This window comes from Balaenoptera musculus, chromosome 3, assembly GCF_009873245.2.
Source record: "Balaenoptera musculus isolate JJ_BM4_2016_0621 chromosome 3, mBalMus1.pri.v3, whole genome shotgun sequence".
Taxonomy (NCBI): domain Eukaryota; kingdom Metazoa; phylum Chordata; class Mammalia; order Artiodactyla; family Balaenopteridae; genus Balaenoptera; species Balaenoptera musculus.
Window position 1 is genome coordinate 28,345,484 of NC_045787.1, and position 13,712 is coordinate 28,359,195.

The 13,712-nt window shown below is 42.5% G+C and overlaps 1 protein-coding gene across 1 annotated transcript in view; it reads left to right on the top strand.

Annotated features, from left to right (window-relative positions):
• Window positions 1–7,739, top strand: part of SPEF2 (sperm flagellar 2) — a 176,676-nt gene extending 168,937 nt beyond the window's left edge. Inside the window, exons 34-36 of the mRNA XM_036847598.1 lie at window positions 679–918; window positions 1,115–1,237; window positions 7,650–7,739. Of these exons, the coding sequence (XP_036703493.1) occupies window positions 679–918; window positions 1,115–1,237; window positions 7,650–7,739 (453 nt within the window). The remainder of the gene's footprint in view (window positions 1–678; window positions 919–1,114; window positions 1,238–7,649) is intronic.
• The last annotated feature ends 5,973 nt before the right edge of the window (window positions 7,740–13,712 follow it).

Consider the following 13,712-nt stretch of genomic DNA (forward strand, 5'->3'; position numbering starts at 1 on the left):
ATCAATTCCTAGATCAATAATTATGGTATCAAAGGGTAGGCATATTTTTCAGGCTTTTGATACATAAGAAATTCCATCAGAAACAATTTACTCTTTCCCATGCCAGTGTCTGAGTTCATGGCTCTTGGCCAAGTGTCAACTAACAGCAATAAGAATCCCAATCTGTCTGTATTCAATTTGTCTTCTATTTTACCTTCTGGATGTTTAGTCGGGTTTAACCTCCAGCATCCAAACAAACATTCCCAAAGCTTCTTAGAATCTGTCAAGCTTGAGAAATTAACTTGCCCACAACCTCTTGACTGCAGGCAATTTCCAAAGCAAATCCTGTTCAGAAATCTAGCTTCATGTGTAGAAGTCCGACAGTGGTTACACAAATTCATTCCACTGCCCTTTCTCTGAGGAATGCGGTGTATCTGGCAGGGTAGTAGGCAGCAGTCTGTATGGAGGTGAGAAAGACACCCCTACACTGAGGCCTCTGTCAACCACCAGCAGAACTGGTCTGGGATTTCAACATGATTTCCAGCGCAGCCAGCATATTCTATCCTAGATTTTGTTTAGCTAGTTTGCGGTAGGCACTATCAATCATCCCAGGGCATAAAAAGTGCGGGACCAAACTGGTGTTTTCTAAATCTCTCTATTCCTGGAAAGACTTCATGTTCTCTTCATTGAATTGCACAGACCTCCTCCTTTACTGATATGAGTCCCATTGAGGAATATCCTGAACTTGAGGACAATTTTATAAGTGAAGAAAAGGAATTACAAGAGGAAGGGGAGGAAAAGGAAGAAGAAATCTCTAAAAACGCGAACACGGAAATGATTTCCATGGAAACACTACTCAAGGTGTTCCGAGGAGCAAACGAAGTACGGGACGCTAACAGATTTGCCAGCCACCAAAAGGCAGAGAACATGTATTCAGAGGTTGGTTAGATTATTTCATACAAGGGGCAACCTGTACGCAAGAAAAGTGTCCCTCAATTTTGAGCACATGTTCATAGAATTTCTCCCCAAATGTATCATCATATAGAAATTATGATGATTCCTTTAAAAAACAAAAATTTTTAACATTATCAGGATTGTAAAGTTAATCAACTTTTTTTTTTTTTTTCCTTTTAAGGGCTTCATAAAAGTATTTCAGGACCTAGGTTCCAAGAATCTGGAGCCAGTTGAAGTTACTGTTCTTCTGAAGCATCCTTTTATTCAAGATCTGATTTCAAGTTATCCAGACTATAAAATCCCTGTGAGTATTACGCAAAGGTCCTAATGCAGTCTTAATTTGGTTGAGTTCAGGTTCAGGGCTTGGTGGGATATCACAAATGTGGAGGAGCAGAAGAGGGGAAGAAGCTGGGCTAGGCTAGCATAGGGTCTGAGGAAGCTAAACTGTTAACAGCGTCAGGTCAGAAAGGCCAGCCCTCAGTACCCAAATGGCAGCAAGTTCAGACAGAGTAGAGGTGACGATCAGTGCATCGGTACCATGATAGGACTATCAGTATATGGCTAATACTATTAGCACTACAGATAGGACCGCCAGTACTAGGGACAGTACCACGGAGCTGCCCCACCGGGACCTGAGGACTTGGATCTACCACAGAAGGCTGGAGGTAGATGGCAGTTAAAGCTGGGTGGGTGGCAGTATTCATATTCTGCCTTATTCCAGCCATCGAATGGCCCTGGCCTATGATTGAAGAGTATGGAAAATAGAGCCCCCCTGCCAAAGAGAACTAAGGGGACCATGACCCCCAACCAAGTGCTGATTTATTCACCGTACTCTAACCATGGTACACATTGTCTCTGTAGCTCATGCAGTGACAGTGCTTATGAAGGAATGTGTAAGGGTTCCCTCAGAGAAACTGTTCAAGATGGGAAAACTGAGGACAAAACCTAGAGACCGGACCAAGTCAGCAGAATAAAGGAAGGAAGAGAGGAAGAGATGTGTCTCAGAGCTACCTTAACCACACACATCTCAACCACGCATGCTGAATGTGCACCCACCGGGCAAGTCCCGGGTCCCCAACAGTAAGGGCTACAGAAAGCAGGGGGTGACCCCCTTTCAGAGTGTGGCAGGTTGCTACAACCCTCTCACAAGCCTCACACACTTAACAGCGTGAAGTCTTCCTATTTGCCTCCTGTTAGTTGTTTATTGGACTACAAAGAGTTTGCTGAGTTTAAGGTAAAAACGCTTTCACTTTGATAAGATGCAAGTGATCTAAGAGGCGTTTCTCCTGACCCCTCAGTGATAACCTGCTATGCCCGGATATCAGACTATCCAGGCTTAAATATCTTTGTACCTACATGTATTTGTTCTAAATTGATGATCCTTTTTACATTTTATTACTTCTGTTGGCAATAATTGAAATTGATTTCTAACCAGCTGGCAGACACTAAGCACTTCCAGTAGTGAAGTATGATGATAGCATGTAAGAACATAGTTTCTGGAATCATAAAGTCATGCGACTGAATCTCGGATCCACCACTCACTAGATACCTGACCTTAACTTTCTCTTGACCCTGGCTTTCTCATCTGTTAAATGGGGATAACACCCATTCCTAATTCAAAGGGTTGTGGAAAGGATTAAAGGAGATGTTGCCCCTAAAGCACTGGGCACAGTATCTGACACATGGCAAGTACTACAGAAACGATGGCCGTTAGGATATCTATTCAATACTGAGCACTTACCACTGAGGCTAGTAAAATAAGTTTCCATGCGAGACAGCAACATGAGTACCAGACTCAGTTGCTGCTCCCAAGCAAATTCCACTTCTGTCTGCAACAGAATTTTTACTCACAGGAATTCCATCAATAACAGAATGATAGAAGGTAAACCACACCCAAGCGCAAAATTACAGGAATTCAAAACATAGGACTTTCTGTGCTAGAAACTGAGTCTTCAAAGATGGCTGGGGTTTAAGAAAGTTGAGAGGGTGCGGAGAGAAGGTCTATGTGGATTTTGCTGTAGGGGTGGAGAGGAGACCACATCCTGGGTGGAAAGGGAGGCCCGGGGGAAGGCATGGAAGCCGGGCAGCGTGGAGGAGTGGAACCCCACTGGTTGAAGAGCAGAGAGCAGGCTGTGAAGGACTTGGAGTGACCCCGTTGAATTAGTAAGATCAGGCCAGATTGCAAAGAACCCAGACACCACATGGGGAAACTTAGTTTCAATTTGAAAAGCGACAGAGAATGGCTAGGCTTCTGAGCAGGGGCATGAGGTGATGTGAATTTCTTCATCCCGAAGTGTTTCTTTGCCTCTTAATCATATCATATCATTTTGTCTCTACATTTAACAGGCCTCTTTTTTAAATTATTCGTGTCTCTTTATTTAAACAGGCCCCAAATATTTGGAAATGTGGTTGGCAATGTTCTAAGCCATTGTACTCATACACCCCACAAACATTTACTCTTCACATTGAGACTGATACGTCACAGGTCCCTTATCGGCATCTTATACTCCATACTTTCATTCATAAAGACCAGCTTGCTTCCCCACTTAGGATGAGGAGGCGATAAGTCAGTGTGACCCTGGAATTAGTGGGGACGGAGCACATCAGAACCAGACAAAGGGTGGAGAGAGGTGGGTGGGTGGGTGTCACAGAAAGGATGGACAGCAGTCTGCCAGCTGTGGGTGTCTCCCTGCTTTTGCTTTCCTCTGGGCAACCGTCATTCTGTGTGAGATGTGTTCCAGAAGCCCATCACTTGAGATTGCATTTCATCCTACACATTCTGTTCCACATTTCAGGGAACAGCCCTCCTATTTTAAGCCAGTAAAATAATGTTCAAATCCTTAGAGTTATATATAATAGGGTTTATCTTACATTACCAAGAACAATTAGGACCCTAAAACGATGCCACGCTTATTTCTTCCTATAATGGGAGAAGAAGTCCCTACAAAGTCAAGACGATTTGGGGAACATTCTTACTTCTGGAGACTTTAGAATGACTTAATATGATTGACTTGCAGAGAAGATTCTATCGGCACTTTGCTGAAAAAAGAAACCCACCAACAGATGACTGACTGCCTTCGAAGTTAAGTCCCTTGAAGATGTGTTCTGACGCCCAGGGAAAGCTGAAGTCCACAGGGCTCTAGTTAGTTTGCATATTTCCCTCATTTTGGAAGGAGTTTTATCAACTTGCGCCCCAGCTGAAGCACTCCTGACGTTTCTGAGCAGCACAGGACCGACTCCGTTGTGGCAGGATGTCTGATGTTCTGGGCTGCAGCCCACTATATTCCAGGAGCACCTTGATGCATTGATGACCAAAATGACCTCTGCACATTCCCCAAATCCTCTCTGGTGCACAGACCCCTCTGGCTGAGAGCCCCCCAGCTGGAGGGTATCTGACCTCCCATGAACCAGCCTAATAGCTCAGGTATCACCTGATACTCTAACAGTAGAAAAAGAGTTCATCTGTCTGTCTGTCCAATGGTTCATTCCTTATTGCCAAGGTGCTTCTGCTGAGTCAGCCTCTTCAACCCTCCCCATCCTGGTCCTTCACATCTCCTCCCTGTCGCTCCAACCTGGAATCTCATGAGAGGACAGTGGACCACCCGCTATCATCTAATCCAGGCGCTTTCATCTGATTGTGACCCAAGGAGAGCTGAGCCTTGGACCTGAAAAGCCTAAATGTGATGTTTGAAAAGGAAAGAGGTTCTCTTTCCAGTAAGGTGCTCTATTCTCATTTTCACTAAGCAAATAAAGAAAAGAAAGAAAGGGAAAGAAAAAAAAAAAATCTCTGAAGACTCAGTTACCAACACTCTCGTCCTATCATCATTTTTTTGCTCCAGATATCCATGTACAAGTAAATAGATCACATTTTTAAAATGAACTTTAACCACAGTGATGTTATTTGAAGATCTTTCAAGATAAGTAGAGCAAAAACTAGAGTGTGGTTTTTCAGGTTAGAATGTTGTTTGCTGCTATAAACAGTGGGAAGTGAAGGTTGTCGCCTAACAGCTCTGTGTTTACAAGGTTCATGTTTGGAAGCAGCACGCATTTTAAATACATGTGAAAAAAAGCGAGTGTGCGTAATTATTTTGATATGTTGTATTTTTTGCTCCTGCTGGCGGGTGGCCTGGCTTTGCGGTTAGGAGAGCAGAGTCAAGAACCATGCTGATTGGGTTCACACTTAAGAACTGTGTGACCTTGGGCAAGTGACCTCGTAGTGCCTTGGTTTCCCCATCTGTAAAATAGGCTTAATTATCAAACATACCTCACAGGGTCCTTGTATGGATGAAATGACTTAATCCATATAAAGTGCTTAGCTCCGTGCTTGGTAGATAGAAAGCACTCAATACATAGTAATTATTATCACTGTAATTATTACTGCTGGTCCGCCGGTGGTTGCAGCTCACAGGAAATACTCTGAGCCGTGCAAAATTGTACATGGATGAACTAAAAAGCTGGCATTTCAACTCCTGAATTCAATGTCTGCTCTTTGGAAAGAAAGGAGGCTTTCACTGGTGCAGTGCCATGATGAGAGGGTCCAAACCAAAGTCCCAGGAAGCCCCATGTGGTCAATGCCTATGCAGAAGATCCAGATTTTGTGTTGGATTCTATAGTTATTTAATCTAAAGTCACTTATTTAACTTTAGTTTCATAGATCTTTTACAGAGAGGTTATTTTCAAGGAACGTTCCTAAATTGTTAAGAAAATGCTTTGGTTAAATGTAACAAGATCAATGAGGACACTGTCAGTGGGTGGTTAGTGAGGAAAGTCAATTAATTTCCTCTGATAAATAGATTTACAAGTATAAGTGGACATTGGATTTTCTATACTAATCCAGCCAGTGCAGTTTCTTGTGATGCAAACATATGCTGAATAAATGTAGATTTCTTTTAACAAGCCTGTACATAGAGCATACAGCCTTAAAATTAAGGGTTCCAGTCACTAGGAGATAAAAATAAATCTTTTCATGTTAAAATCATAATGTCACAGGAGAATTTCTTAGAAACAAATGAGTCAGGACCCAATTACGTGAGGGCAAAATACCTATAAATGTAAATGTAACTGGAAGGGACACAGTCTTCAAGGTATCTGACTTTAAGATATACTCCAACCATCTCCTTTATGTTTATAACAAAACATGATGGCTGCTTCGGTGCTTTGTGTTTTCAAGGCACCCATGTCAAACACTTCCAGACTCTCTCAGGCTTTTCTCCACTAACTGCTACTGAAAACTATGGCCCCTGATTTCAGCTATAAGTCTAGCCAATCTGATTTAAATACTAGAGTTTATAATTTTCCCCCTTGCTCTGGAGTGTCAGGTAATCACAGGACAGCTCCTTCCTCAATCCCCAAGTTAACAGTCCCTAGTCAGCATTAGCCATTTACAAACAATATGCTATGCAAAGAAGACAAGTTAGGAGGAACTGTGGAGGGTAGGACCAGAATGGTCAAGGGCGAGCAGCTGTTCTTTTTCACTTAGCTCACCTAAGACTGACCTTGGCTGTAGGAGATCTGTATTTTCAAAGAACAAGCTCTTTCAAGAAAATGATTCACTATGGTTCCTGGCAGTGACTGATTCAGCGATGTGTGCGTCCCTCAGCAGGGGGTCCGTTCAGACGCTGAACTAACTCATGTTTTCATGAGTAAAATGACTATGGTCAAATAGAAACCTCTGGGGCTTCCCTGGCGGCGCAGTGGTTGGGAGTCCGCCTGCCAGTGCAGGGGACGCGGGTTCGATCCCTGGCCCCGGAGGATCCCACGTGCCGCGGAGCAGCTGGGCCCGTGCACCACGGCTGCTGGGGCTGCGCTCTGGAGCCCGTGAACCACAAGTACTGAAGCCCGCGCACCACGGCTGCTGAATCCCGCGTGCCTGGAGCCTGTGCTCTGCGGCGGGAGAGGCCACGACAGTGAGAAACCCACGCACCACAGGGAGGAGTGGCCCCGGCTCGCCGCAGCTGGAGAGGGTCCGCTCAAAGCAGCGGGGACCCGGCGCAGCCAAAAATAAATAATTAAATAAATTTATTTAAAAAAAAAAAAAAAGAAACCTTTGGAACTCAGCTCTGAAGAAAAGAAACATCCATAAAGCACTTTCCTAAAAAAAAAAAAAAAAAAAAACTGCATAAATATAATTCTACATTTTTCATACGTGCTTGTACCCCTTCTACATTGTGATAACGTCTTAAATTTATTTTGAAAACATCTGTGATTTAAAATGTAACATAGCTGGGTATTTTAAGTGGACAAAAAACAGATCAATCTCTAATATTAAAAAAAAAAAAAAAAACAGAAATGAGATAGTCCCCCCACCCTCAAAATAATCTGCTGTTCTAAAATTCTACAAATCTGTAGACATGATTAACTTGGCATTAGACTTTTCCTTTAATAGAAGGTGGATACTGTTTGTTATTGATTGATAGGGAAATAATGTTTTGCCTTGCCCATTATTGACCAACTCTGCTTTTTACAAATGTTATTTAATCTGATATGACAACTCTGTTATTAGATATTATTAGATGAGGAAATGGAATCTCCAAGATCTTTGCTATCTTTCCAAGGGCACAACTAGTAAGTTGCAAGGCAGGATTCAAGCTAAATAGAGAACAATTTTCTCAAAGGAAAAAGCAACTTACTGTTTAATCACTGCCACATATTAGGTGATCATTAATTCTAACTCATTTATTAATATTTGTGACTTCTCTTTGAATCTCTTCTCTTAGGATGTTAAAATAATTCTCCAAAGGAGTGAGCATGTACAAGGAAGTGATGAAGAGAGGTCTCCTTCAAGACTCACAGAGGAAAAGAAATGAAGACAAGAGAGGGGCATGAATCTTCCAAACATCAAATGTAAACATGGTGTTTGTTGTATACATTGTCATCATAAGTGTAGTAATGACCCCTACCAGGCTATGAGGGGCACGGAAAAGGGAGTCTTCCTTAACTCGGAGAATATTCTGTAATAAACTTTAAATTTCCAAGCAAAAATCCAAAGTAAGGAAGAGTGCATTCTGAAGTGATTCTGAAAATAAAAGGCACCAGAACAATATGTTCAAATATAAACATACACATTAAGTCATGAACAGTCCCTGTGAGGAGTATTCTACATTAGGCAGGTACAGTGAAAATTCCCCCAAAGCTCCAGGTCAGGGCAGCGTGGCTTCATGCAGTTTGTCGTTCTTGCTCCGTAAAATTCCAAGGTGTATCTCACTAGCCAAGGAGAAAGCTGTGTTATCAGCTGCTGGTATAATCATGATCCTATTATCTATTCATAATTCTTTATTAATAGAATATATTTCTTGTATACATAGAGGTACAATTATAGCACTTGTATAAATTAGTGACTCAAATTCAGTGATACTTACCTGAAGAAAGTGATTTTGTTTTTGTTGTTTTCGTTGCATTTTTAAGTGAGCACTGATGTATTTTCAGTGGCTGGGCCTCTGTGAAACCCGCTCCGGGTCTCCTCTCTAGCTGCTCCTTCTGTGGACCTTTGCTGGACCCTCCTCTTCTACTCAGCCTCTAAGAGTTGGAGGGCCCCAGCACTCAGCCTTCTCTGTCCACAGTCAGTTCCTGGATGAGTCATCCATTTCCAGGACTTTATGGGGCCAAAGCTGAAGTTTCTATTCCCGTCTTCCCCCCAAATCCAAACTTCTCTCTTACTGTCCACTTGATTACCACAGGAATGGCTTATCATCATCACAAACTCAACATATCCAAGCCAAAGAGAGTGAGCCTTCACGTCACCCCTCTGCTCCAACCCTCTATTGGAGTCCCATCTCGTGTAGAGTCTGGTCCAAGTCCTCACCTTGATTTTACCCCTCGCTGCCTGTCTGATCTCATTTCCTGATATTCTCCCCCAGCCCGCTCTGCTTAAGCAACAATTGTACCTTGTTGACCCTGGAACACAACAGACACATGCCTGCCTCAGGGCCTTTGCACTTGCTTTTCTCTCTGCCTGGTCCCAAATATCTGCATGGCTTGCCCCCTGACTTCCTTCAGGCCTCTGTTCAAATGACACTTTGTCAGCAAGGCCTTCCCTCAACACATAATACAACATAGAAATAACCCACCATCCCCATACCTCTCATGCCCACTTTAATTTTTTTTTTCCATTGCACTTATCAACATCTGACAAATGCATGTTTACTCTTTTGTTTGTCTGTCACTCCACTAAGTTGTAAGTTCCATGAAGTAAGGGATTTTGTGTATTTTCTTTATTGCTATGCTCCTGAACCAAAGTCTAAAATCATAGCCAGCTTTAAGTTGCATTATAATACATTTGTGCAAAACATGTAGAGGTATCACATTTTGATTGATCCCTAAAAAATTGAGCCATCCAAAGACAACTTCAATTGTCAGTGAGAATTATATTCTATTTCTTGAGAGTGACACATTGCCTAAATCTGCTTCTTGTGGGTTCCATTCCCAGAACCCTTGTCCTCAAGATGATGGCGGATGGTGATGCAGAAGCTTAGGAGGTGGAGAAGAAACCCAGCCAGAGATTTCACAGTTTCAACTTAGCTGATTCACTCGTAGTTCTAGTTATTCTAGAGAAGGGAGCTGAGGAACATCTGAAAATAGGATTCAAATAAATAAGATATCATGATAAGGACACAGGCAGCCAACCAACCCACATTTTATTAAGGATTGAAGAAGACAAGGCAACATTACATTGCACTAGAAAAAAATTAAAAGCGGAGACAATGGCTCTGTAATAATGCCTGTATTTCCTTGTAATTTCTTGCTGTAATAATGTTCTTACACAGTGTAGTTAACGAAGGAAATTGCAGAATTTTCCTCCTGAGGCCCATTATCTCATCTGAACTGTAGGAGAGCAACCCACACGAAGGTCTCCCTGGTGGGTATTTGCCACCATGTCAGTCTCCAGTCACCATCAGGATGGAGCCGATCTTGTGGTGGAACATGACCTAGAGATGTAAATGGAGCTCTCGCACTGCAGGTTCTGGAGCAGGCAAGGGTGGAACTTCACACTGAAAGCAGAGACTGCCTGGGATTCTGCCAGAAGAAGAAAGAATGTACTGGAAGCTCCTCTCCCCAAGAGCCTTCCAAGTCTTATAATTCTAGTGAACGCCCAACCATCTTCAGATCATTCTGAGGCTGCTTTTGCCCTGCACATTACCATGTCCTCCAGCTATTGCTTTTGTGAGACGGATCTGAAGTCTCTGATCTCGGACTCTGGATACACCATCAAGATACCTCTCTTAATGCAGCCCAGGATGTCAAAGCCATTGTGTATGGGCATACGCGCACACACACACACACACACACACACACGAACCCACACCTGCAGATTTTGAGGAGTCTGAGGTAACCAAAAGAAACTGATGACTTATATTAAACTTACAAATAACTAAAGCTTCTAAGCCTTTGTTTCATGTGCTTTAGTTCAACCACATTTCCACCTATCTTAACAGAGGCCACTTTTTAAAAATATTAAAGTACAGGTATTTACATATAACCCTATTAAATTCATCTTTCAAATATGTTTTTGTATTCTATTGTCATGGTGTTAAAAGAAAATTTATAACCCAATTCTACCATCTAGTACACGTGTATTGTCTACTTACATGGTGGCGTAGCTGTCCTGGTCTCAGAGCCCTGGGACAGGAAGGGTCCTCACTCCCTCCTGGGAAACTCCTGGAGCCTCGAACCATCTGCCCTCTCCTGTGGCAGCATCTGTGCTCCCCTGCAAGTCCTCATCTAATTTAAAACAAAAGAGTTCATCTGATTTTAAATCTCCCAAAGGAGGCTATCCCTTTCAGGACTCTGTGCATTCAACCCAAATACCAATCTTGAAAAGCCAACCGTCAAGAGGCCATCATGTCACATGATGAACAGCTGAGCCAACCTTTCTACCAGGCAATGGTTCTGACGTACATCATTGCACTTTTGGTGTATGTTAGATGACAAGATTCGGGGATCACCCAGAATTCATTGTAAAACTGTCAAAAAATAATATAGTATTTCCTATGAAAAGAAAGGGAAGCTGATGCTATTTTCTTCTAAAATAAATATATCACCAATGATGTCTCAATGAAGGGATTACCTGGGTAAAGATGGTCAAGGAAACAAAATGTCCATTAACGCATGGTACAGGCAAAGGGTTAGGGTTCCGGCACACCTAAGATGAATGAGAGAGCAGTGAAGCTGGGGAAGTTCACTATTTTACCATGAATTTTTCTTCTCTTTCTTCCCCTGAATAGGTCTCCTCCTCCTTCTTGCCTGGCTGTCAATGTCCACTTATTTCAAAGATCCATTTCTTCCTCTTTAACAAAGACTGATATTTTAGACTAATTCATGAGAAAAACCCGAAAGGGGGCCACAATTTCTTCTAAATCATAGGTCAAGGAGGTATCAGCATGGACTGCTTGAAACAGCTACTTCCAGAATCATTTGCTGCCAACATAACATTGGCCTCAGTGGACGTTCACGTCATCCATGCCCACCTTCTCTCCACCCTCATCCAACTCACACACCATATTGTCACCCTCTTCAACATCTCCCACTATTTGCACCATCTCCTCTCTTTTTGGCACTAAATATGACTATGTTCTCCAGCTCTCGCTTCTATGAGATGAATCTGAATCTTATCCTAGTTGCTCTCCTCTGGACAGCAATGTGACATTTTACAGGGTTATTCATGATATCTTCACGCTATCCTTGGGAACAAGGTAAACAAATATGGACTGAATGACAAGTGAGTTTGTAACCAGTAGAGTAAGGTTCGCAAACACAGAAGACTCATGACATGAATTATTTATTTTCCCTCTTCCTTAATGGGCTGTTAGCTATAGGAGGTACTGACTATGTCTCTCTTACTTCTGTGATACAAAACATCAACAAAGAAATTCAAAGAGAGAGATAGAATTCATGTGAATTATAATTGTGGTTGGCACAATGTTGGAAGAAATTTGAATTAAATTATGCTTATTAAGAAAAAGAGAACTCAATAACAAGGTTAGGATATTAATAATAGGTCACAATAGGTAATAATAGCTAATATTATTGAAGGTCTACTGTGAGGCAGGCACTGTGCTGAGTGCTTTACAGGCATTATCTCATTTAGTCTCATAACTCTGTGAAGTAAGTACTCTTAAGATGGCCATTTACACATAATGAAAATGACAAGTAGAGAGATTATGTAACTTGCCCAAAGTCACACAGCTGGTAAATTATAGACGTAGACTAGGAACCCAATATGAACACCCAAAGCCATCCTCTTACCTAGTTTGCTCAACTTGAAGTACAAATCACCCATAAGCAACCCACACGAAGGTCTCCCTGGTGGGTATTTGCCACCATGTCAGTCTCCAGTCACCATCAGGATGGAGCATAAGCCCAGGATGGAAGAAGTATGACTTAGCAATGTTTACAAATAAAAGCAGAAGGGTTTTGGTCAAAGTGAATTGAATCTAATTTGCTGTGTGAAGTGTCCCCTGAAGAGCCCAGTGTGCTCAGAGCATCATTGGTAGGAAGGGAGATGCTGATTTTCCTCTGATCGGTGCTGGTTAGACCTCACCGGCAATTCTGTGTGCAGTTCCTGGCCACACGCTTGAATATATGCACAGTGTATGTATGCAGAGGAACTGATATATATATTCAGAAAGGAGGAAACTCAAAACCCCATAGTCTTAGCCTTAAGTAGAGAAACTTCCAATGTAAGGGGCAAAGGAGCCATCTCCAACTATTTGAAAAGCTGTCCAGATGAAGTAGCTTCTCTGTGGTCCCCAGGGATGAACCAACACTAGTGGTGAATGTTGCAGCGTGGCAGATTTCAGCTGACCATGAGAAGCTACAAGCTCCCTGTTGCCAGAAGTATTCTGACAGATGCAGGGTACCATGCGGTACCATGAAGGGAACCTAGAACTTTACCCCTTTGTCCTCTTCCGACTGTAGTTTTACCTCTACTGAATCAGTTCCTCAGCTCTGCAACCCCAACTCCCATCTCCCCAAAGGGCCCTTTCAGTGTGGTCTTCATCATGTGTGGATCTCACCTTTCTTTAAAGCACTTTGAGGAGGCTCATCCCACTGTTTGAGCAACCCCTATTTCCTTGCACTAGAATTCCTACCCATGGTGTCCATTACCATACTCCAGCCACTTAGCTGTTATCCTGTCCAGGCCAGCCTGGGGCTGTCTAAGGGAGGATTAAATAGGAGTAGAGGAGATACAGACAGTGGATGAAGCATTTGGCTAGATGACTATATGGCCCAGCCCATCTCTAAAGTTCTCCTGGGAGAGCTCCTCCTCCCAACCTCCCATGCTATACTGATGGCAGCACCTGTGGTTCTCCTGGACTCCTATTCTCAGAACTGGGGCTGTATCCTTGTCTCTTTATCCTTTTCCCCCCTTCACACCCAATCTTACTGATCACTTCTTACAAATATCTCTCACATCTCTCCTTTCCTTTCAGTGCCCACTCACCACCCTATTTCAAAATCCCTCAAAATCCTTCTTCTAGACTCTTGCAATGGTCCTCATTTGACCCCCCTACTTTCTGTATCTTCTCCAAAAGCCTCCATCGTTCTACCCCAATCCAGCCTCTACACTATTCACAAAATAATCTTTCTGAATCTTTACTTAAGCATGTCACATTTTTGTTTAAAAACCTTCCCTCTGTTTCCTTGTTATCAAATAAATTCCACACCTCTTAGGATGTTATTTAGAATCTGATTCTACCTTTCTATGCTTATCATCTTTTTCTCACACTCAACTTGACACAGCTTCCCTCAGCATGGCTTCTGGTACTTATTAGATACTCAAT